Below are 21,661 nucleotides of genomic sequence, written 5' to 3'. Positions count from 1 at the left end.
CTGGTGAACCTTCTCTGCACTCCCTCCAATGCCAATATATCCTTCCTCATATAAGGGGACCAATACTGCACACAGTATTCCAGCTGCGGCCTCACCAATGCCCTGTACAGGTGCATCAAGACATCCCTGCTTTTATATTCTATCCCCCTCGCAATATAGGCCAACATCCCATTTGCCTTCTTGATCACCTGTTGTACCTGCAGACTGGGCTTTTGCGTCTCATGCACAAGGACCCCCAGGTCCCTTTGCACGGTAGCATGTTTTAATTTGTTTCCATTGAGATAGTAATCCCATTTGTTATTATTTCCTCCAAAGTGTATAACCTCGCATTTCTCAACGTTATACTCCATTTGCCATATCCTCGCCCACTCACTCAGCCTGTCCAAATCTCTCTGCAGATCTTCTCCGTCCTCCACATGATTCACTTTTCCACTTATCTTTGTGTCGTCTGCAAACTTCGTTACCCTGCACTCCGTCCCCTCCTCCAGATCATCTATATAAATGGTAAACAGTTGCGGCCCGAGTACCGATCCCTGCGGCACGCCACTAGTTACCTTCCTCCAACCGGAAAAACACCCATTTATTCCGACTCTTTGCTTCCTGTCGGATAGCCAGTCCCCAATCCACTTTAACACACTACCCCCAACTCCATGTGCCCTAATCTTCTTCAGCAGCCTTTTATGGGGCACCTTATCAAGCGCCTTTTGGAAATCCAAAAACACCGCATCCACCGGTTCTCCTCCATCAACCGCCCTAGTCACATCTTCATAAAAATCCAACATGTTCGTCAAGCACGACCTTCCCCTCATGAATCCATGCTGCGTCTGATTGATCGAACCATTTCTATCCTGTCAACTCTGTAAAGTCCTCCTCACTAACATCTGGGTGCTTGTGCCAAAGTTGGGAGAGCTGTCTCAACAGACTAATCAAGCAACAGCCTGACAATCCTACGGCATCGTACCCTACAATGTCCCAGATACCACCATCACGATTCCTGTGGCTGTGGAACAGGTGCTGGGTGGCATGGTGAAATACAGTCATGAGGGAGTTGCCCTGGAAGACCCCAACATTGACTCTGGAACCCATAAAGTTTCATGGCATCAGATGAAACCTGGGTAAGAAAATCTCCTGCCGATCAACCAGTTACCATACTCCATTAGCTGCTGAATCAGTACTCCTGCATGTGGAACACCACTTGGAGGAAGCACTGAGGATGGCACAGAATGTACCTTGGTTGGGATCTTCAATATTCATCACCAAGAGTGGCTCAGTAACATCCCTACTACCTGAGCTTCCTAAATCCTAAAGGACATCGCTGCTAGACTGGGTCAACCGCAAGTGGTGAGGAAACTAACAAATTGGAATAACTTACTTGATCTCATCCTCACCAACCTCCCTGCTGTATCTGCCCATGGCAGCATCGGTAGGAGTGACCACAGCATGGTCTCTGTGGAGACAAAGTCCCACTTCAACATTGAGGATACCCTCCATCGTGTTGTGCAGCACTACTATCATAGTAAATGGTGCAGATTTCAATAAGATCTAGCAACTTAAAAATGGGCAACTATTCATCCACAATCTGTAACCTCATGGTCCAACATATTTCCCCACTCTCCCATTGCCATTAAGCAGAGGGATCGATTCTGGTTCAGTGAAGAGTGCAGAGAGGGCATGCCAGGAACATCACCAGTGTCAACCTGGTGGAGTTACAATACAGAACTACTTGTATGACAAACAGCGAAAGCAACATATGATAGACAAGGTGAAGCAATACCTCCGGTAACGGATCAGATCTAAACTCTGCAGTCCTGCCACATCCAGTCATGAATGGTGATGGACAATTAAACAACTTACTGGAGGTGGGGGCTCCATAAATATCCCGTCCTCACTGATGGGGGAGCCCAATATATCAGTGCAAATCACACTCTGGACTTGTAGATAGTGAACAGGTTTTCAGTCAGATGAGTTACTCGCCACACCATACCCAGCTTCTGATCTGCTCTTGTAGAGACAGTGTTTATATGGCTGGCCCAATTCAACTTCTGGGCATTGGTAACCCCAATAGGATATTGACAGTAGGGCATTCAGTGAAGGCAAAGTCATTTCACTGGCAAGGAGCGATGGTTGGATTCTCTCTTGCTGGAGATAGTCATTGCGTGGCTTTGTGTGATACGAATGTTACTTGCCACTTTTCAGCCTAAGCCTGAATGTTGTCCACCTGAATGGTGAGGGTGTATATGGGCATGGACTGTTGCAGTATCTGAGAAGTTACAAATACTGCTGAACACTCTGCAATCACTAGCAAACAGCCCCACTTCTGATTCATGCATACTAGTTATCCATATCTTGTTAAATTAGGCACACTTGGAATACTCCAATGTTCGGGATTAAGAATTCAGAATGTAAAAATCTTAATGAGAAGGGCTTTACAGGCCAAAACCCTAAAATCTTAGATCTATGTTTTGCAAACTGGTATCAACTTCTATGCTTTTAGATTAAGTTTTCAAAATAAAAGTTGCCAAGCAAAGCTGAGATGCATTTTCGCCTCGGCATCAGATACTCATTTTACTTTTTCTGTAACCTTTGAATAGTGAAAGAGTTTCAGGATTAAGAGGAATGAACTTTACTCATACAATATTAATAATAATCTGGAACCCGCAATGACTGAAAACTAACAGAATTCCTTGTTGCTTGAAAAAGGGCTTCCTTCATTTCCTGCCTCTGGCATCACAAGCTCTCAAGCTGTGCAGGGTCAATGATTCAGTCCATGATTCACTGGTTTCTCGTCTCAGCTGGGTGCTGCGGCAGAGGTGGAACGCAGAGAACGTCCTGAAACTAAATATCACGCCGTAAATCCACTAGGTTATTGTCACAGACCTTCTGCACCTGATCAAAGAGCATTTTGGTCTGGTAAGAATTTGACTGCATGTCCCCTCATCATCTGCCAAGGTGAAGATAGAAACAGTCAGTCCATGTCTTTATAAAGTCCAACGACACATCTAAAATAGGCACTTTATTAGTCATTGTAAATGTTCACTTTGTATTCTATTGCATGTGCCACCAATATGTTTATTCAGGATCATGTTCTCCAGTTCTGGCACAAAATGTCTAATGAAACAGACGGGATGTCATTTCAAGACTCTTGAGGCTGTGATCAGAAGCCACCCCACGTTAGCCTTGCTACGTGATCAGTCTTCTGTTTGGTTGGTTTAACAAAGCCCAAGAATTCCAGCTCAGAAACAGCTCGGATGAAACGAGCACTGTTAAAGTTAGTCAAGGAAAGCAGTGCATGCTTTTGACAGTTACTACACTGCCATTTAACACATTCAGCAAATTACGACATTTCCCATCTCAAAATATTGTGCTCGTTCTGTCAATTTTGTTGCATGCTTTATCGAATCAGACAATCCCACAGCAGGAGGCCATTTGGCCCATCATGCTTGCATTAACTCTTTGAAAGAACTATCCAATAAATCCCATTCCCTGCTTTTTCCAGTTAGCCTTGCAGATCTTTTCTTTAAAGGACATATTCAATTCCTGTTTGAAAACTCCCATTGAATCACTCTTTAGGGAATGCATTCCAGATCATAACAATTAAAAACAGTTCCTCTGTTTTAGAAGGTAGTTGTTGAGGGAGTATTGCTGCCTGGGAAAATTACATGTTTCTTAGACTTCGTGCCATATCAGAGATCTGAATTGTTCAAATCATAGAATTCATACAGTGCAGAAAAAGGTCATTCGGCCCATCTAACCTGCACCAACAATTCCACCCAGGCCCTATCCCTGTAACCCCACTGTATTTACCATGCCAATCCCACGACACTGAGGGGCAATTTAGAACGTCCAATCTACTTAACCTGCACATCTCTGTACCAATGATCATTGAAACCATACAACTCTAGTCTACTCATTAATAAATTGCTGATGATTTGCTACAAATATTGACAACGGGAAAAGTATTATTTTTAAATAAGGAAGCATAAACCATGATTATTTCTGTAATGGGATCTTAAAAATTAAAATAAATTTGCAAATTACTTCCCCCAATCTCCAGTTAAAAATAAAAACTCCTTGGGCAGCTCTGAATAAAATGCACCATGTGGTGCGTACTGAGCTATAGCATCCAAGGTGACAAGTTCAGTTCCTGATCAATGCATTATGGCTCATTGCACTGAGGCAGTGGAGTGGTGCAATAATTGACCTCAAGAGTTGCTGGATAAAAGAGCATGTGACAGAAAAGTCCCACTCAATTCTTTTCACCCCAAAAATATCAGGCAGGAAGTGCACGTTTGAATGGGCAGGATCAGACAGGACTGTTAATAGTTCCTGAACTATTGTGGGAAATCATTGAAAAAAACCCAGACATGTCTAAACTTTTCATCTTGCACTCATCAGGACACTCCACAAAAATACCAATATAAGGAGGAAACAACAATTTATATTGCATGAGAAGAGTGAGTTGATTGGTTTGCACGTGGGCTCTGATTAGGAAAGGCGTTGCCATGAAGAATGTTGATGGTGACTGACAGATTTTTAAAAATTCATTTTACGGGATGTGGATATTGCTGGCTAGGCCAGCATTTATTACCCATCTGAGTTTCCCTTGAGAAGGTGGAGGCAAGCTACCGCCTTCAACCACTGCAGTCCCTGAGGTCCAGGTACACCCACAGTACTGTTAGGAATGCATTCCTTGATTTTGACCCAGCAACAGAGAAGGAACGACGATATATTTCCAAGTCAGGATGGTGAGTAACATGGAGGGGAACCTCCAGGCGGTGGTGTTCCCAGGTGTCTGCTGCTCTTGTCCTTCTAGATGGTGGTGGTCGTGGGTTTGAAAGGTGTTGCCTAAGGAACCTTGGTGAGTTCCTGCTGTGCACCTTATAAATAGTACACACAGCTGCCACTGTTTGTCAGTGGCAGAGGGATAGAATGTTTGTGGAAGGGGTAGCAATCAAGTGGGTTGTTTTGTCCTGGAGGACATAAAGCTTCGAGTATTGTTGGAGCTACACTCATCTAAGCAAGTGGAAAGTATTCCATTGTACTCCTGACTTGTGCTTTGTAGATGGTGTACAGGCTTTTGGGCCCTCAACAAATACCTTCTAAAACAGGAACTGTTTTTAATTGTTATCATAGAAACCCTACAGTGCAGAAAGAGGCCATCTGGCCCATCGAGTCTGCACCGAAAACAATCCCACCCAGGCCCTTCCCCCATATCCCTACACATTTACCCGCTAATCCCTCTAACCTACGCATCTCAGGATACTAAGGGGCAATTTTAGCATGGCCAATCAACCTAACCCGCACATCTTTGGACTGTGGGAGGAACCGGAACACCCGGAGGAAACCCACGCAGACACGAGGAGAATGTGCAAACTCCATACAGACAGTGACCCAAGCCGGGAATCGAACCCAGGTTCCTGAAGCTGTGAAGCAGCAGTGCTAACCACTGTGCTACCGTGCCGCCCCGGGTTATGATCTGGAATGCATTCCCTAAAGAGTGATTCAGTGGGAGTTTTCAAACAGGAATTGAATATGTGAGGAGGTGAGTCACTCGCCGCAGTATTCCTAGCCTTTGACCTGTTCTGGTAGCCACAGTATTTTATATGACTAGTCCAATTCAGTTTCTGGTTATTGGTTATCTCCAAAATGTTGATAGTGGAGGAATTCAGCTATGGCAATGCCATTGAATGTCAAGGGCAATGTTCAGATCCTCTATTGTTGGAGATGGTCATTGCCTGACACTTATATGATGCAAATGTTACTTGCCACTTGTCAGCCCAAGTCTGGATATTGTCCGGATCTTGCTGCATTTGGACATGGACTGCTTACAATGACAAGGAGGTGATTCAAACTCATCCATAATTGAAAGTTGAAAAATAGTCATTTTTTTTAAAAAGCTGGTCACGATATTAAATGGTAAAAATGAGTCTGATTTTAAAAAATGAAGTTTTAACATTGGGGGCAAGTCTTTTGAACTTGTTTTTGAGATTCTAGATCACTTTTTAGTTTCAGTCTAAAGATCTAAAGCACGCCGCATTTTAAAAACAAACTCCAGCAACGCACCCCCCCGCAACAAAGTCATGCCTGATGGTCCCTTTCAAAGTGGGTTGTCATTGGGTCTTTCAAACAACCAGCTCAGTCATCATGCACAGGAATTGGCACAAGGAAATATTCTTGAACTATTTTCATCAATCCCAAACTCTGGGGAGGAAGAGTGGGATGGGGCGTCAATGGAATATTTAAAAAGCAAAATAATTTCATTCTGGGACCTTCCGCTTTCACCACTAAACAACACTGAAGCACCCACTCAAAAACCTTTCTTCTCCTCCTCCAAGCCTGAGACAAAACATCTGTTCATTGTCTCATGGTTAAGGCAGAGCTCACTGGCTTTGTGTTACTGAGTGTACGGTCATCTGAAGAAGTATTTAGCACAGCATAATTCAATGTACTCAACTCCTCCCATGTATGTCCACTTCATTTCAACCAAGCATTCAGGTCGGTCAGTCTTCCCCAATCAGATGGAAATGAAATACTTGTCCAGCTACAACAGCTTACCATCTTTCAATCAAATATCCCATGCGGTGGGGGGGGGGGGGGGGGGGGGGAGCAGAATGTCATGATCTCATGTAATTCCCAAAGCTTGATAGTCCAATCTCACAACTAACGTTTTAAAATTGTGATGTGCCCTCCCACTACATTTGGCTAACATTCTACCCCATTAACAGCCATGATGACTGTTAATTATTTCCTGGGTTCCTAATAGAATCGATTGGCACGTAAATGTGCAGAAAGGATACTGTAGAACTTCATCCACCTTTCCATTGGCTGGCTCCTTCCCTTCAGCAGCATTAACCACTGTAACAAATGCCTAGAAATTAAAAACAAATCTAGTTTGCGTAACAGTAAAAGCAGCAGCGTAGGATATTCACAAAACTCAAAGGGGACCCTACAATAGGGGTCACAGTTTTTTTGCACAGTCCATCCACACAGCCATTATGTGTGAAAGCCTCAATATTATAAGACCAAAAGCAACTCCTGCAGAAAAAAATACAAATTAATGTGCAAGATAAATTTAGCATGTGAGACACACAACTGGAATGCTTGCGGTTAAAGCGTTACCAATGCAGCATGTCAATCATAGACTAACTGTAATGAATTCACCCACAAAGGGTGAGAACCTCTCTTCTGGTGTGCAATTAACATTCGCTCCATCCTGACGTGCAACACGTCTTGATGTCAAGATGGCAAGATTTTCAACTGGATACAAGATGCGGTAATGAATACAAAGACAATTCTAAGCTATATACAAGCACGGTAAAACGAGTTTAAAATAATAAAAACAGGACAGCTTTGCACTACCCCATTTGAGAGCTCTCCCACACTGAATCATGGTGACAGAATTACATGCGTAGGCACATTTCCCCACATGGTAAATATCACATCTTTCAGTCATTAAATGTTCCCAAAAGCTAAATCCCCCACAATCCAGCATGCACTGTTAGGGGTGCAATATCATGGCTCCCATGGATTGTAATACCTGCAAAATGATACATTTTCAGCAGCCAGTATAAGGTGGGCATTCTTTGTCACAAATCCTCGGTTGCAATATAATTTACCCAAAAATCAGGCAGAATATAAGTTGCATTCCAATTCAATATTCCCATCTACCCGAACTGTAGACCACAGAAATGCGCTGTTTAACCAATAAGTGGCATCTACAGAAGATAGATGGGTGAACAGTGGCACAGAGGAACAGTGATATTTACACTCCTTCAGACATAAAACAGGCCAGATTTATTTTCTCTGTCTAATACCACTTCAGAAAACCAATTTCTGTAAGCTGAAACTCAATCTAGCACAGCTCCTTGGATAAGATGTCTGGACTTGTATAACACAGATAGCCCTTTGGCTACTGTCTGCAAATTTTGCATTCACTACCAAGAGAAACATATAAGGAAAAGCCTCTGCCCATTAAGTTGTCAATCATTGAGGAGAGCAACCAGCTAAATTATTGAGAAAGAGGGAAAGCTCTACTTTGGTATACAAAGGACGATGGTTGTGGTGGTTGGAGGTCAATCATCTCAACTCCAGGACATCACTGCATCCTCAGGGTAGTGTCCTAGGCCCAACCATCTCTAGTTGCTTCATCAATGACCTTCCCTCCATCATAAGGTTAGAGCGGGGATGTTTGCTGATGATCGCACAATGTTCAGCAACATGCTCAACTCCTCCCTAAAGAACAATAGTGAACCAGATGGGTTTTTCTGACAATCGACAATGGTTTCATGGTCATCAGTCGACTCTTAATTCCAGATTTTTGTTTACTGGATTCAAATCCCACCATCTGCCATGGCGAGATTCGAACCCGGGCTCCCAGGACATTAGCTGAGTTTCTGGATTAATAGTCTGGCGATAATACCACTAGGCCATCGCCTCCCCACTATAGAAAACACAAAAACTCAGACCGAAAGAGAAGTCTCGCATTAACAACACAATTTATAGCCAATTAAGTACTTCTGCAGGGTTGTCGTTGCTGTAACATAAAAAAACAAGACAACCTCGAATTCACACACAGTAAGCTCCCACAAACAGCTATATGACCGCTGCCTTGGAAAAAGCAGCCAGCATAATCAAGGACCCCACACACTCTGGACATACTCTCTTCGACCTTCATCCGTTGGGAAAAAGATACAAAAGTCTGAGATCACATACCAACTGACTCAAGAACAGCTTCTTCCCTGCTGCCATCAGACTTTTGAATGGACCTACCGTATATTAAGTTGATCTTTCTCTACAAACTAGCTATGACTGTAACACTATATTCTGCACTCTCTCCTTTCCTTCTCCCCTATGTACTCTATGGACAGCATGTTTTGTCTGTATAGTGTGCAAGAAACAATACTTTTCACCATATCCCAATACATATGACAATAATAAATCAAATCAAATCGGATAATGAAGCAGTCCGTGAGCTCACACGCAGCAAGTCCTGGATCAGTCTTAAGGTGACAAGTAATAGCGTGCATCACTCAAGTACCAGCCAATGACCATGTCCAACAAGAGAGTTTAACCACTTCTCCTTGATATTCAACAGTATTACCATTGCTGATTATCCCACTATCAACATCATGGGGGTTACCATTGACCAGAAGCTAAACTGGATCTGTTATGTAAATACTGTGGATACAAGAGCTGGCCAGATACTGTGAATTCTGCAGTGAGTAACTCACCTCCTGACTCTCCAAAGCCTGTCCACCAGCTACAAGGCACATGTCAAGAGTGTGATGGAATGCTCTCCACTTGCCTGGATGAGTGCAGCTCCAGCAACACTCAACAAGCTCGACACCATCCAAGACAAATCAGCCCGCTTGTTCAGTATCTCAACCACCTTAAACATCTTCTCCCTCTTATCACTACTGCACCAAGGCCACTGTGTCTACCATCTACAAGATGCACTCCAGCTACTCACCCAGGCTTCTTGAACAGCACTTTGCAAATCCACAACATCTACTGCCTAAAATGACAGGGGGGGGGGGGAAGCAGGTACATGGGAACACCACCAGCTGAAGGTTCCCCTCCAGCTCGGCATAATTTTGACTTGGAACTATATCACCGTTCCTGCGGTTAAAATTCTGTAACTCACTTCCTAACAGCACAATGAATGGACCATACCACATGGGACTGCAGCCATTCAAGACGGTAGCTCACAACCACAATCTCAACGGGCAATTAGGGATCGACAATAAATGTTGGCCTCGCCAGCAATGCCCACATCCCATGACTGAATAAAAAGAAAGAATCCTTGCCCTCTGTTTAAAGGACTGAGACCACCACCGATTAAAATCACTGCATCAGGCTATGGCAACATCTCTGAAGCATGACCAAGGCGCGTCTTGTCAGTTCAGTAATTGTGTAGCACATGAGGCAACTGGGATAAAATGACATCTTAAAATGGTAGGAAATCCTGAAGTAATTCTGAGCAACAAACTACACAAGATTGTTGACACTGTAAATGGCCTCATGGGATGATTAATCAATTCACACTTCAGGTTGCTATTGCATGGGGTAAAGCAAATATATACCTTGAGGAAAATCCATTCTTAAAGTTACAAAGCCAGCACTCAGAGAGGACCCGGCAAACCCAAATCCATTCCTTGCTCCAAAAAGCAAATTCAAAATCCAACTGAATCCAATTCAACGTCCCCACATGGGAGACAAACAAGATCTAAGCTGACAAGGTGAGGCATCGTGGACTTGATCGGACACTTGATCTTGGTCAGAAGGCCGAGGAAAATCCAGCAGACAACAATCTATCTCAATCAAATAGTTTTCAGTTGAAAAGAATACTTAATGTTGTTTGTATTAATTCATAAATACAAATGTTTAGAAATTTAACAAATTCAACAGGTAAAAGAAAAATTGTCCATAAAGGGTTTGGAGAAACAAACACCCCGACCATGCTCAGGCTTTGTCGACTGACTACTGCTGAAAATAAAAGCCCAGGGTGTAGGGGATAAGATACTGGCTGGCTAACAGGAAACAGAGAGTAGGCATAAATCGGTCTTTTTCTGGTTGGCAAAATGTAACGAGTGGTACGCCACAGGGATCCATGCTGGGGCCTCAACGTTTTACAATTTATACAAAAGAGTTGGATAGTAATATTTTGATAATTCTTCTATATTTTAGAATCTGTAATATCTATAGATTTATTCCTTAACCACTTTTAAAAGGGTTGGTTTAAATTTCTGTTACACAATTAACAATCGGGGTAACCGGGGAACAGGAACGAAGTTATTTGTGAGAAATTATACTTGATGAATTTATGACTTGAAGGTGCCACGGAGCATGAATTCAAGGAGTTTGAAGAAATAGTTAACAACATTAAGTTCAACAGTGTGAACTTAGGATGACACCTTATGTATTGTTTTAATTGACCTGTACGTGATGAAGAAACCGTAGGGATGGTTGCAAAGTTTGCCGAATACACAAACATGGGTAGGAAAGTAAATGGTGAAAAGGAGTTCAGGAGGGTACAAAGGGACATAGATAGGTTAAGAGAGTGGGCAAAAATCTGGCAAATGCAGTATAATGTGGGAAAATGTGAAATGGTCCATTTTGGCATGGAAAAATAAAAAGGAAGAATATCATTCTAAGTGATGAGAGATTGCAGAGCTCTGAGATTCAGTGGGATATGGGTGTCCTGGTGCACGAATCAAAAAAGGCAGTATATGCCTTGGTTGGACAGATTGTACCCACTGGAGTTCAGAAGAGTAAGAGGCGACTTGATTGAAACATAAAATCATGAGGGATCTTGACATGGTGGATGTTGAGAGGACGTTCCTTTTGTGGGAAAATCTAGAACTAGGGGGTCACTGTTTAAAAATATGGGGTTGCTCATTTAAGACAGAGATGAGGATCATCATTTTGAGGGTCATGAGACTATGGAACTCTCTTCCTCAAAAGGAACATTTTTAAGGCAGAGACAAGATTCCTGATTAACAAGGGGTAGAAGATCATCTCGGGTAGGCAGGAATATGGGCCGAGGTTATAATCAGATCAGCCATTATCTTACTGAATGGCAGAGCAGGCTCAAAGGGCTGAATGGCTTGCTCCTAATTCTATGTTACAGCAATGGAAAAACAGTGGTTTACTTTATCACCGTATTTCTATTCCACATCTGCTGGTGATGCTCATGGAAGAGAGAAAACTCATTCCCATTCCCCTAGCCATCCCACTTTTCTCATTAATGTTCCATCCTTCTCAAGCACTTGGGTTCCAAGTTGAGATTAGGTTCCATGCCCATAAGCGACATCTCATCACTCAACGTCCTGAGGTGAGCTTCCAGAATGGGCCACTGGATAGCAATCAAGAGGAAATCCTCCTCTTCCCCTAACCCAAAGGAAACTACGGCACCATCGTTGAAGCCCTAGCTGAGATGACCTAAATCAGCAAAGAGCAGCTACTCTGTTTAATTCACTGAGTCATCAGGAAGTTATAAAAATATTTTTAATTAAATAGCTCATGTCTATATTCTGGAACTAAAGCCACATGACATCCAAGAGACAAAAATAATAGTGATCACGCAGACTTTAATAGGACAGGAATTCGAAGGGAATGCAGTCTGTGGTACAGGAAGTTAGAGCTAAATGGTTACTTTGGAACAGATGTGCCCACCATAAAACGTCAGTGAATTTCATTCAAAAATATCTTGCAATTTATTTCTGGACAAAAATGTAAAGTTTCTATTTTGGCCTGTAATGGTTATACCATTGTCATTAAGTTATGATTTTAGCATTGATGGTACAAATCTAATAAGTGAAATCACAGATGTCAGGAATTGTCACTAGCTTGGTCTGCAACAACTAGACTAATGAAGTTTAATGTTGCTTGTGGACCGTGATCGATAATTAAATTAATCAGAGAACTCAAGTGTTAAGTTTGCGCTATCTTAAAATTTCTGCTCCTCTCTTTTCCTGATTCTAGTTGCCAGACGGAATTGAGTTTCCTCTCGGAAGAAACTAATTGGATCTGCTCCACTGCAGATGTTTTTACTGTTTTCTAGGTTAGTAAAACTCCGAACTTATACTGTAGCTCCAAACAACCGGACTGCTCCTTGGGTCTACAGGTCAGTCCAAAGCCCAACAGAAATACAAAGAAAAAAAACAAACTGCACTCTTGTTTCCACAGCTGAGATGGACAGCTCTTAAAGAAGATCGTGACAGCTGGTCAAGTGATCCCAGTTCTCCGGATGGAAGTAGCAATTTATTGCCATGACAATAACAATCATAAAACCTTACATAAACCTCTCCAGTTCGATGAGCATTAACCGTAGGTTAAAAAGGGTCTGTTTTTGTTAATGCAGATACAGCTGTACCTGCTTAACCTCCTGCTTTCCAAGCAGAATTTTGCTCAACTTGCGTAACTTACAAGAAAATCTCCTTTGAAAATAAAACCAATTAAAAGGTGCACAATTTAATTTGTTTTTTCCTGATAAAAATGGGAAGAATAATTGCAAAAATATGTTGCCTGATAACATCTGGTCAGAGCTACTATATTGAAATGCAGGCAGGTGGAAGCCCTGTGGCATAACATAGAAAATAGGAGCAGGAGGAGGCCATTTGGCCCTTCGAGCCTGCTCCGCCATTCATTACGATCATGGCTGATCGTCTAACTCAATAGCCTAATCCTGCTTTCTCCCCATAACCTTTGATCCCATTCGCCCCAAGTGCTATATCCAGTCGCCTCTTGAAGACATTCAATGTTTTGGCATCAACTGCTTCCTGTGGTAATGAATTCCACAGGCTCACCACATTTTGGGTGAAGAAATGTCTCCTCACCTCCATCCTAAATGGTCTACCCTGAATCCCAGACTGTGACCCCTGGTTCTGGACACTTCCACCATTGGGAACATCTTTCCTGCATCTACCCTGTCTAACCCTGTTAGAATTTGTTTGGTAGAATCTGGTTGTAAAATAGATGTGAAGGGTTCATTTTGGTGTCTGTCTTGGACCTGGAGAGGGTGTGGAAGTAAAATAGAAGTGCCTAGGCTCAGGGCATGCCACAGCAATTCCCTTTTCCCCTCCCAATCTCTTTGTCTTGCCCTTCCTCTGCAAACCTGTTTGGACTAATCTTCTGAAATTATTTGTGGTCCTCTGACGTAGCATTAGCAGAGCAGGGGAAAGGGTGAGGTACAACTTTCACACGAGGCGATACTGATTTAATATCCTGGACAGGAGATGCTCTCAAACTACTTCACATCGTGCCCAGCTCCAAGCTGCTCATAGTTCTGGTTCAAATATGCTGGACAGTAATCGGGAGTATGGACTCCCTGATAGTTCCCCGCACCCCTCCACCACCTTTCCACCTTGGAGCACAAAAGCCTAAAGTAGTTTTCCCATTGTTTAAAGCTGAAATTTCTAACTCATTACAGCCCTTTTTAACAGCACTGTGGGTGTACCTACACCTCAGGGACTGCACTGGTTCAAGAATTCAGCTCATTGCCACCTTCTCAAAGGCAGTTAGGGATGGGTAATAAATGTTGCGCTAGCCAGTGACACCCATATCCTGTAAATTAATTTTTACAAAATATAGACCTGGGGGGTGGGGGGGGCCACATAATGTGAACACGGGGGCGGCTGTGTTTTCGCCAGCTCTGGCACTGCTCATCTTTTAATCCTTTCTCTTATCTTGATGCATGACCTGTAATTAGTTGATCCTGATATAAATAATCTGCAATGCTTTTGGAAAATCCTAGTTAATGTTTTGACTGCGGGAGCCGAATTAAATTGAAGAAATCTTTGTTTGTGAGATGGGGTCGGGGCTGACTCGGGTGGGGCCCAGTTCACAGTGGCGATGTCGCTGCTGCGCAGGCCCATTGCTCAGGAGATGCAGTTGGCGCCAAACTAAAGATGGCTTTTATGAGTAAAAACATGGAAAACATATTCTGCTCCCGGTACAGGTTATGAGTGCTCACCATGACGATTTGCAAGATACCTTGCGGAGAATGAATGATAGGGTGGTGATTATCCTTTCAGTTGAGAAGGAAGCTTCCTCACTCAGTGAAAGCTCACCTTCAATCATTGGAAATCCTGCTGCATGGCATGCCGAACATAAGAAATAGGAGCAGGAGTAGGCCATCTAGCCCCTCGAGCCTGCCCCGCCATTCAATAAGATCATGGCTGATCTGAAGTGGATCAGTTCCACTTACCCGCCTGATCCCTATTACCCCTAATTCCCTTACCGATCAGGAATCCATCTATCCGTGATTTAAACATATTCAACGAGCTAGCCTCCACCACTTCAGTGGGCAGAGAATTCCAGAGATTCACCACAAACAAAGAACAAAGAACAGTACAGCACAGGAAAAAGGCCCTTCGGCCCTCCAAGCCTGTGCCGCTCTTTGGTCCAACTAGACCAATCGTTTGTATCCCTCCATTCCCAGGCTGCTCATGTGACTATCCAGGTAAGTCTTAAACGATGTCAGCGTGCCTGCCTCCACCACCCTACTTGGCAGCGCATTCCAGGCCCCCACCACCCTCTGTGTAAAAAACGTCCCTCTGATGTCTGAGTTATACTTCGCCCCTCTCAGCTTGAGCCCGTGACCCCTCGTGATCGTCACCTCCGACCTGGGAAAAAGCTTCCCACTGTTCACCCTATCTATACCCTTCATAATCTTGTACACCTCTATTAGATCTCCCCTCATTCTCCGTCTTTCCAAGGAGAACAACCCCAGTCTACCCAATCTCTTCTCATAGCTAAGACCCTCCATACCAGGCAACATCCTGGTAAACCTTCTCTGCACTCTCTCCAATGCCTCCACGTCCTTCTGGTAGTGCGGCGACCAGAACTGGACGCAGTACTCCAAATGTGGCCTAACCAGCGTTCTATACAGCTGCATCATCAGACTCCAGCTTTTATACTCTATACCCCGTCCTATAAAGGCAAGCATACCATATGCCTTCTTCACCACCTTCTCCACCTGTGTTGCCACCTTCAAGGATTTGTGGACTTGCACACCTAGGTCCCTCTGTGTTTCTATACTCCTGATGACTCTGCCATTTATTGTATAACTCCTCCCTACATTATTTCTTCCAAAATGCATCACTTCGCATTTATCTGGATTAAATTCCATCTGCCACCTCTGCGCCCAATTTTCCAGGCTATCTATATCCTGCTGTATTGCCCGACAATGCTCTTCGCTATCCGCAATTCCAGCCATCTTCGTGTCATCCGCAAACATGCTGATTACACCAGTTACACCTTCTTCCAAATCATTTATATATATCACAAATAGCAGAGGTCCCAGTACAGAGCCCTGCGGAACACCACTGGTCACAGACCTCCAGCCGGAAAAAGACCCTTCAACCACTACCCTCTGAGAGAAGAAGTTCCTCCTCAACTCTGTCCTAAACTGACCCCCCTTTATTTTGAGGCTGTGCCCTCTAGTTCTAGTTTCCTTTCTAAGTGGTAAGAATCTCTCCACCTCTACCCTATCCAGCCCCTTCATTATCTTATAGGTCTCTATAAGATCCCCCCCCCCCCCTCAGCCTTCTAAATTCCAACAAGTACAAACCCAATCTGCTCAGTCTCTCCTCATAATCAACACCCCTCATCTCTGGTGTCAACCTGGTGAACCTTCTCTGCACTCCCTCCAAGGCCGATATATCCTTCCGCAAATAAGGGGACCAATACTGCACACAGTATTCCAGCTGCTGCCTCACCAATGCCCTGTACAGATGCAGCAAGACATCTCTGCTTTTATATTCTATCCCCCTTGCGATATAGGCCAACATCCTATTTGCCTTCTTGATCACATGTTGCACCTGCAGACTGGGTTTTTGCGTCTCATGCACAAGGACCCCCAGATCCCTTTGCACAGTAGCATGTTGTAATTTTTTTCCATTTAGATAATAATCCAATTTGCTATTATTTCCTCCAAAGTGAATAACCTCGCATTTGTCAACGTTATACTCCATCTGCCAGATCCTCGCCCACTCACTCAGCCTGTCCAAATCTCTCTGCAGACCTTCTAAGCCCTCCACACGATTCACTTTTCCACTTATCTTTGTGTCGTCTGCAAACTTTGTTACTCTACACTCAGTCCCCTCCTCCAGATCGTCTATATAAATGGTAAATAGTTGAGGCCCCAGTACCGATCCCTGCGGCACGCCACTAGTTACCATCTGCCAACCAGAAAAGCACCCATTTATTCCGACTCTCTGCTTCCTGTCGGATAGCCAATCCCCAATCCACGCTAACACCCTACCCCCAACTCCGTGTGACCCAATCTTCTTCAGCAACCTTTTGTGAGGCACCTTATCAAACGCCTTTTGGAAATCCAAAAACACCGCATCCACCGGTTCCCCTCCATCAACCGCACTAGTCACATCTTCATAAAAATCCAACAAGTTCGTCAAGCACGACTTTCCCCTCATGAATCCATGCTGCGTCTGCTTAATCAAACCATTCTTATCCAGATGGCCTGCTATTTCTTCTTTAATGATGGATTCCAGCATTTTCCCAACTACAGACATTAAGCTAACCGGCCTGTAGTTACCCGCCTTTTGTCTACTTCCTTTTTTAAACAGCGGCGTAACATTAGCCGTTTTCCAATCCGCCGGCACTACCCCAGAATCCAACGAATTTTGATAAATAACCACTAACGCATCCGCTATTACCTCTGACATTTCTTTCAGTACCCTGGGATGCATTCCATCCGGGCCCGGGGACTTGTCCACCTTCAGTCCCGTTAGTCTACCAAGCACTGCCTCCCTGGTAACATTAATTGTATTGAGTACCTCTCCTCCTACCAACCCTGTATCGTTAATATTCGGTAAACTATTTGTGTCTTCCACCGTGAAGACCGACACAAAAAACTTATTTAAAGTTTCAGCCATTTCCTCATTTCCCACTATTAAATCCCCCCTCTCGTCCTCCAAGGGTCCAACATTCACTCTTGCCACTCTATTCCTTTTTATATATTTGTAAAAGCTTTTACTATCATTTTTTTATATTTAGAGCTAGCCTAGCTTCATAACCTATCTTTCCTTTCTTTATCGCTATTTAACTCAAGGAGACATCAGTGAAATTCTGGATGATTCCTGGATGTTCCTCAATGATCCAGTCACGTCTTTGGCCTTTTCCAACTCCGTGGATGGCTCATAATCCTGCAGTTTGTCATTAATCCTGAACTTTGTTCCCTTGTGATTTTACTCCTGATTATGTGATTGTGTCTTTAATCCTGATAAGGGCATATTTTGAGCACAGAGGCTTGGGATTTCTTTTCTTTTTCATTACTTGTTATCCAATAAATTCGGGATCACTATCTTTTATATCCTTGATGATGGTTCTTCCACCGGTGCTCCAGCGATGGCAGGGGTGGAGGGTCTAGGTTCTCCAGCCAGGGCCCTCTTCTTTCTTTTTGCCTGTTGGGGAAGCTCTGAGTGGGTTGTATGTCTTAAAGATTGCGCAATACATATTTTTTGTGTGTGCTGTAATCCTTGCATTAAGCACATAAGGAGTACAACCTTTTGCAGTACCCTTTGCTTTAGTTATAGAAAAGATGAGTAGCACCACAGCAGGATGGCGGGTGGACGGATAAATGTAGAGTTGGTTGGTATGGCCGTAAGTCCTTATATTGGGCGAGGAAAGCTTCCCCCCCCCCCCCCAATCAGAACTATTGGTGTCATGTTCTTCTTTGTTTTTTGTTAGCGATTCAGGGTTCAGGAAATCCTGTGCAGACAAGAGTAAATATCTTGGAGTGGACAGGACTTCTTTTCCTTGCCGTTGGCGCATGCCCGAGCATGGTTGATAGGTCTTTGAGTTTCGAGTATCTTTGGACTGGTTTTCTGAGGTTACTTGACTGAGTAAGCAGAGTTGAGAGCTACCTGGTTACTTATTTGGGAGGGGTGTCTTCTTGGTATGGGGGAATTTCCTTTGTGTAGAGGGAGAGCTGCTTTTCGGAGTATCCCCTGCCTTGATGGTGCCTTCCAGTGTGCCTCATCCTGAGAGACTTTCTTTGCATTTTATTGTTCCATGATAGGATGTGGAACACAATGCCACGTTTTCGTGGCCTTATCCTGTTGTCTTGATTCCCGACCACTCATTTTCTGTTCAATCCTTTCAATATCCATGCGAAAGGAGGCGCTGAGCACAGTGGCAGAGATTTTGACGTCTGATTCCTTGAATTATTTGCATAGATCTTTGCTGGTCTTCTCCATGGATGTATGTGAAATGATGATTGCTCTGTATTGTTTGGAATCCTGGGAATTTGTTGATTATAAAGTTGGAAATTCTCAATAAAAACATTATTTTTAAAAAAAAGGAACCCGAGAATTTATTGTTCTGTATGGCTCAGTGCTACAGATAAGGAACTAATCATCACTTTTAAGAAAGTAAAGTTTTATTCCCTGGAAGGAAGAGGCAACATTAAAATTCAATAGTGAAATCATTAGCAATTAAGGAAAAAATTATTTATACTGGTACGTTAAGATAAACATGACTACTAACATAATACATCAGCTCTTAATATCCAAGGTTCGTGCAAAGTACGTAGAGTGCAACTTTGGAAGTGGAAAAATGGCAAAGTTCCATTGGATGCAGTTTATATACAACAAGTGAGATAGCTCAATAACACCACGTAAGTCAAATAAAAGTCATTTCCTATCATTCTGTTGCTATCTGGTTATTTCCTACCTTATACTTGAACTGGGTCTCCAGGCCTGCAGCCATTGGCAGCTTGTGCGGCCAGGCACTCCAGGAAACTCTTTCCATTTGATCCGACTAGATGTGCTAACAAGCCATGTTGAGGTTTTGTGGGCCCGGAGGTTAGGACTGGACTATTAGTATTCATGTTTCACCAGTGAAGAGAGCCCAAATCAGACCACCAAGATCAATTAGTACATTAACTTGGCTTGAAAGAGATGCAATTTAATGGTCTGAACCTAAAGAGTACAAATTTTAAACAACATAACTCACCTGCAACCAGTCGTACAGGTTAATCAACCGTCCACACTCCAGGTGAAGTTTGTAGACTATACAAATATCAGGTGCTGTATTGCTAATGGTCCCTCCCTCACTCCTCAAGGCTTCATTCTGCTCCGTTGCAAAAAAGTAAAATTAGGTTAATTTTGGGTTTTTTAAAATAAAGGTGATATGTGTGGAATGGAGAGGTTTAGGCCATTAGGATTAAATAAGCAACACAAAGGTTTGGATTTTTCGCTGCTAACTGACCCCACATTATGTGGAGGGGTCTGTCGCTGCCTGCTGACCTACCCTGGACTATCTGACCCACCCTAAGCCTTATCATGAATGTCACTGGCTGCCCTTTCATGCTGCACATAAATGTTGGAGGAGCCCAGTCTCCTGGGCGGGGACAGGCAGTGAGCCACAGAGCAGGGCCCGAGGAGGGGGGAGAAGCAGTGAGTTGGGACCCCTTTGATGATATGGCGGCTGCGAAGCCTATGTGTTAGATGCGGAGCCTCTGATCAGGAGAGTGGTAGGTGCAGATGTCACTGCAGTCTCTGGGAGGTCGAATGTATATGTGAGTGGGGGAGAGAGAGAGAGAGAGAGAGAGAGAGAGACTGAGTGAGTGTGTGGGGGAGTGTGAGAGACACTGAGCGAGTGTGTGGGCGTGAGTGTGAGTCTGAGTGAGTGTGTGGGGATGAGTATGAGAGACTGATGAGTGTGTAGAGGTGAGTGTGAGAGACTGAGTGAGCGTATGGTGGGGGCGACGTGTGAGGATGATGTGTGTGCGGAGGTGAGTGGGAGACGCTGAGCGAGTGTGTAGGAGTGAGTACGAGACACTGCGTGAGTGTGTGGGGGTGAGTGTGAGAGACTGAATGAGTGCGTGGAGGTGAGTGTGAGAGACTGAGTGAGTGTGTGGGAGTGAGTACAAGAGACTGAGTGTGGGGTAGTGAGTACGAGACACTGAGTGGGTGTGTGAGGGTGAGTATAATGCACTGAGTGAGTGTGGGGGTGAGTACGAGACACTGAGTGAGTGTGTGGGGGTGAGAACAAGGCTCTGAGTGAGTGTGTGGGGGTGAGTACAAGGCACTGAATGAGTGTGTGAGGGGTGTGAGACGCTGTGAGTGTGTGGGGGAGTGTGAGAGACTGAGTGAGTGTGTGAGGGTGAGTACAATGCACTGAGTGAGTGTGTGAGGGGTGTGAGACGCTGTGAGTGTGTGGGGGAGTGTGAGAGACTGAGTGAGTGTGTGAGGGTGAGTACAAGGCATTGAGTGAGTGAGTGTGTGGGGGTGAGTACGAGAGGCTGAGTGAGTGTGTGGGGGTGAATACAAGGCACTGAGTGAGTGAGTGTGTGGGGGTGAGTACGAGAGACTGAGTGAGTGTGTGGGGGTGAGTACAAGGCACTGAGTGAGTGAGTGTGTGGGGGTGAGTACGAGAGACTGAGTGAGTGTGTGGGGGTGAGTATGAGAGACTGAGTGAGTGTGTGGGGGTGAGTACAAGGCACTGAGTGAGTGAGTGTGTGGGGGTGAGTACAAGGCACTGAGTGAGTGTGTGAGGGGTGTGAGACGCTGTGAGTGTGTGGGGGAGTGTGAGAGACTGAGTGAGTGTGTGAGGGTGAGTACAAGGCATTGAGTGAGTGAGTGTGTGGGGGTGAGTACGAGAGGCTGAGTGAGTGTGTGGGGGTGAGTACAAGGCACTGAGTGAGTGAGTGTGTGGGGGTGAGTACAAGGCACTGAGTGAGTGTGTGGGGGTGAGTACGAGAGACTGAGTGAGTGTGTGGGGGTGAGTACAAGGCACTGAGTGAGTGAGTGTGTGGGGGTGAGTATGAGAGACTGAGTGAGTGTGTGGGGGTGAGTACAAGGCACTGAGTGAGTGAGTGTGTGGGAGTGAGCGTGAATTTGCCTTATGCCCAGTCTCCGGTTTCTCACTCACTCTTACGGCCACACATGAACACACACACACGCACCCACTCACACAGCCCCACCCACATACAATAAGCGTCTCGCATGCTGGTCATTTATTATTACTTACTCTTTCGTTTAAACTTGACTGTTTATTGCTCTTGGATTGCCTTACTTATGCTCAGAAACCATTTACTTTCCTTAAAACACCAACTTTAAAAAAAATTCAGTTTATTGTTCTGCCAAACCTTATCTTTCCGAAATTTCTTATCGGCCCTTTGAGTGAGGATAATATG

The 21,661-nt window shown here is 44.2% G+C and overlaps 1 protein-coding gene across 5 annotated transcripts in view; it reads right to left on the bottom strand.

Moving 5' to 3' along the window:
- Nucleotides 1-739: 739 nt before the first annotated feature.
- Nucleotides 740-21,661, bottom strand: part of orc3 (origin recognition complex, subunit 3) — a 94,415-nt gene continuing 73,493 nt past the window's right edge. For all 5 annotated transcript variants that reach the window (XR_013497755.1, XM_078212469.1, XM_078212470.1 and 2 more), the window contains 3 exons: nucleotides 19,477-19,593; nucleotides 6,798-6,868; nucleotides 740-3,260 (listed from right to left, as the gene is read on the bottom strand). Coding sequence is in view for 4 of the 5 variants with exons in the window: in XM_078212469.1 (XP_078068595.1) it covers nucleotides 3,155-3,260; nucleotides 6,798-6,868; nucleotides 19,477-19,593 (294 nt within the window). In the remaining variant the exon portion in view is untranslated. The remainder of the gene's footprint in view (nucleotides 3,261-6,797; nucleotides 6,869-19,476; nucleotides 19,594-21,661) is intronic.

Source organism: Mustelus asterias, chromosome 5 (assembly GCF_964213995.1).
Source record: "Mustelus asterias chromosome 5, sMusAst1.hap1.1, whole genome shotgun sequence".
Taxonomy (NCBI): Eukaryota; Metazoa; Chordata; class Chondrichthyes; order Carcharhiniformes; family Triakidae; genus Mustelus; species Mustelus asterias.
This window is presented reverse-complemented; position numbering and strand designations above follow the sequence as displayed.